Below are 2,061 nucleotides of genomic sequence, written 5' to 3' on the forward strand. Positions count from 1 at the left end.
CTTCGACACATTTCCATGGAAACAGGGGAAAAATGGCTTATTCCGCATCAACCTAAGCTCGCTTATTTCGACTAAGTGATCCATTGGCGAAAAGAGGGCCTTCCTCCTTCTTTCTTGAAGCTCTGTCAAAGAAGCATTCTATTCCGAAAAGGCTTAGGGCTAGGCTAAACCTCCCTCAAAGCCATGAAGTCCCAGAGCTCTTATTCCAAGAACTGGTGAAACTCCCTTAACTGCAGATTCAATAGCACCGGTTATGAACCCCAAAAACAACAGGAAAGAGAGCACCATCTACTCAGACTGTCACACCGACAACGAGAGCAGTAAGAGCAGATAGTGGAACAGAACCAGCAGCAGATAGGCATTCAGTTAGCTTGAAAAAGGACTCGTAGTTATCAGATGCTTCCTCAAGAATGTCCTATCTCTCTCTTCAACGCTTTCAGACGAGCTAGAAGGCTTCTCTTAAAGCAGAAAAATAGGAGTTATAGTAGTTTCAGCTATTCGATTCGAATGAGTGCCCTCACTTCCTTTCCTTACTACGATATGCCCAAAAAAAGAAAAAGAAAGTGCAACATATCAAAGAGTGATGACACAAATTACAGGTGACCTCCTAAATAACATATACGTGGACGATTTGGTAGTGTTTTCAAAAGAAAGAACTCGCCACATCGAAAATTTACGCAAGGTCTTCGAAAGGTTAAGAAAACATCAATTGAAGATGAACCCGAAAAAATGTGCATTCGGGATCGGGCAGAGGCCTTAAATCAGTAGGGAAATAGCATAGCTACTATTGATCTGACCCCTATTACATTACATTAATTAAGCCTACTCTTTCATCAAGATACGAAACGAGCAGCCAAAAATGGCTGTCTCTATTGTATTTAGATAGAGTCATCTACGGGGCTAAGAATTTTACCTTTACTTAGAGAGGGGTAGAGGTACCATGCTCTTCCGTGCTCGTAGGTTGACTCACCTATGCATCCCGACTAAGGTCTCACAAATGTGCACTTCCCTTATGCATCCAACCGCTTCAGTAATGTGAATAGGTTATACAAAAGGGTAGGTTGGTTATATGCTCTTATGCGCCTTCCTTCTTCGAACCTTTTGGTATGTATTGCCCCCTAACTATAGATCAGATCCACCCGACAAGAAACTCAATTCCGCACTACTGCTATGTCATCGGACTTATCCACCAAATGATTCGTGGAATTTCTATGGATTGCGTTGGGGGAAATCTACCAAAGCTAGGCAGATAGATAGATTCCTTTCTCGGTGCTAAGGGAGAGCAAGAAAGTAAATCAAATGATTGCTTTTTAACCAGCGCCCTCTTTTGGGTATAGAGGTACTAAGAGTCCTCTCACTACCAACCAGCAGAAATCATCTAGTTGGGTCTTGCCGGTATCAAAAAGAGGAAGAAACAACCAAATGGAAACAAAAACTAACTATGGCTCTTGGCCTAGACAACGTCCTAGGCATAAGGGTGATCGGAGCAACGGGGAACGCCTAGACAACGTTTTTCTTCCAGGGCTACAGTAACTAGATCGAGAGGTCGTTCCGCCCCTTGTACCCGAATATGGGGAATATGTTCTCATAAAATCTTGCTCCAATCTGATCTAGCTGGCGAGCGATCCCAGTTCACAACAAAGAACAAGACAGCAAGCGAGCGTACTTTTGTTCACTTCCTCTCCACCAAGCACGGAAGTTTAAGGATAACTGTAGGTCGGTGGCTACCTAAGGAAACTCTGATTAGATTCGCCCCCTGGCTGGGAGGCATCTACCTCATTCCGATCACAAGGAGAGGTTCACTATGATGGGGGTACTTTTTTTCCCTTAAGGAAAAATGAAATGCATAGGGGACCATCCTTTTGTTGCGGCATGCTCCTCAGATTTACGGATTCGCAAGGGGCCTCAGGCCCTACTTAGTTTCGCAAGCCTTTGTCATTGTCAGTCAACTAAGTAGGGCCTTTTCCTTTTTGTTTGAATAACCCATTCTCATTATCTTTAATAAGTAAAGTAGGCAAACCTATAGGTGCTTAGTAGCATTGACAAAGAAGAAGGAGCCGG

General features: G+C 43.6%; 1 protein-coding gene across 1 annotated transcript in view; it reads left to right on the forward strand.

Moving 5' to 3' along the window:
- Positions 1-1,808, forward strand: part of LOC109242656 — a 5,973-nt gene extending 4,165 nt beyond the window's left edge. Inside the window, 3 exon segments of the mRNA XM_019409494.1 lie at positions 1,129-1,220; positions 1,319-1,395; positions 1,470-1,808. Coding sequence (XP_019265039.1) covers positions 1,129-1,220; positions 1,319-1,395; positions 1,470-1,808 — 508 coding nt within the window.
- The last annotated feature ends 253 nt before the right edge of the window (positions 1,809-2,061 follow it).

Source organism: Nicotiana attenuata, unplaced genomic scaffold, assembly GCF_001879085.1.
Source record: "Nicotiana attenuata strain UT unplaced genomic scaffold, NIATTr2, whole genome shotgun sequence".
In the NCBI taxonomy this organism is placed as follows: Eukaryota; Viridiplantae; Streptophyta; class Magnoliopsida; order Solanales; family Solanaceae; genus Nicotiana; species Nicotiana attenuata.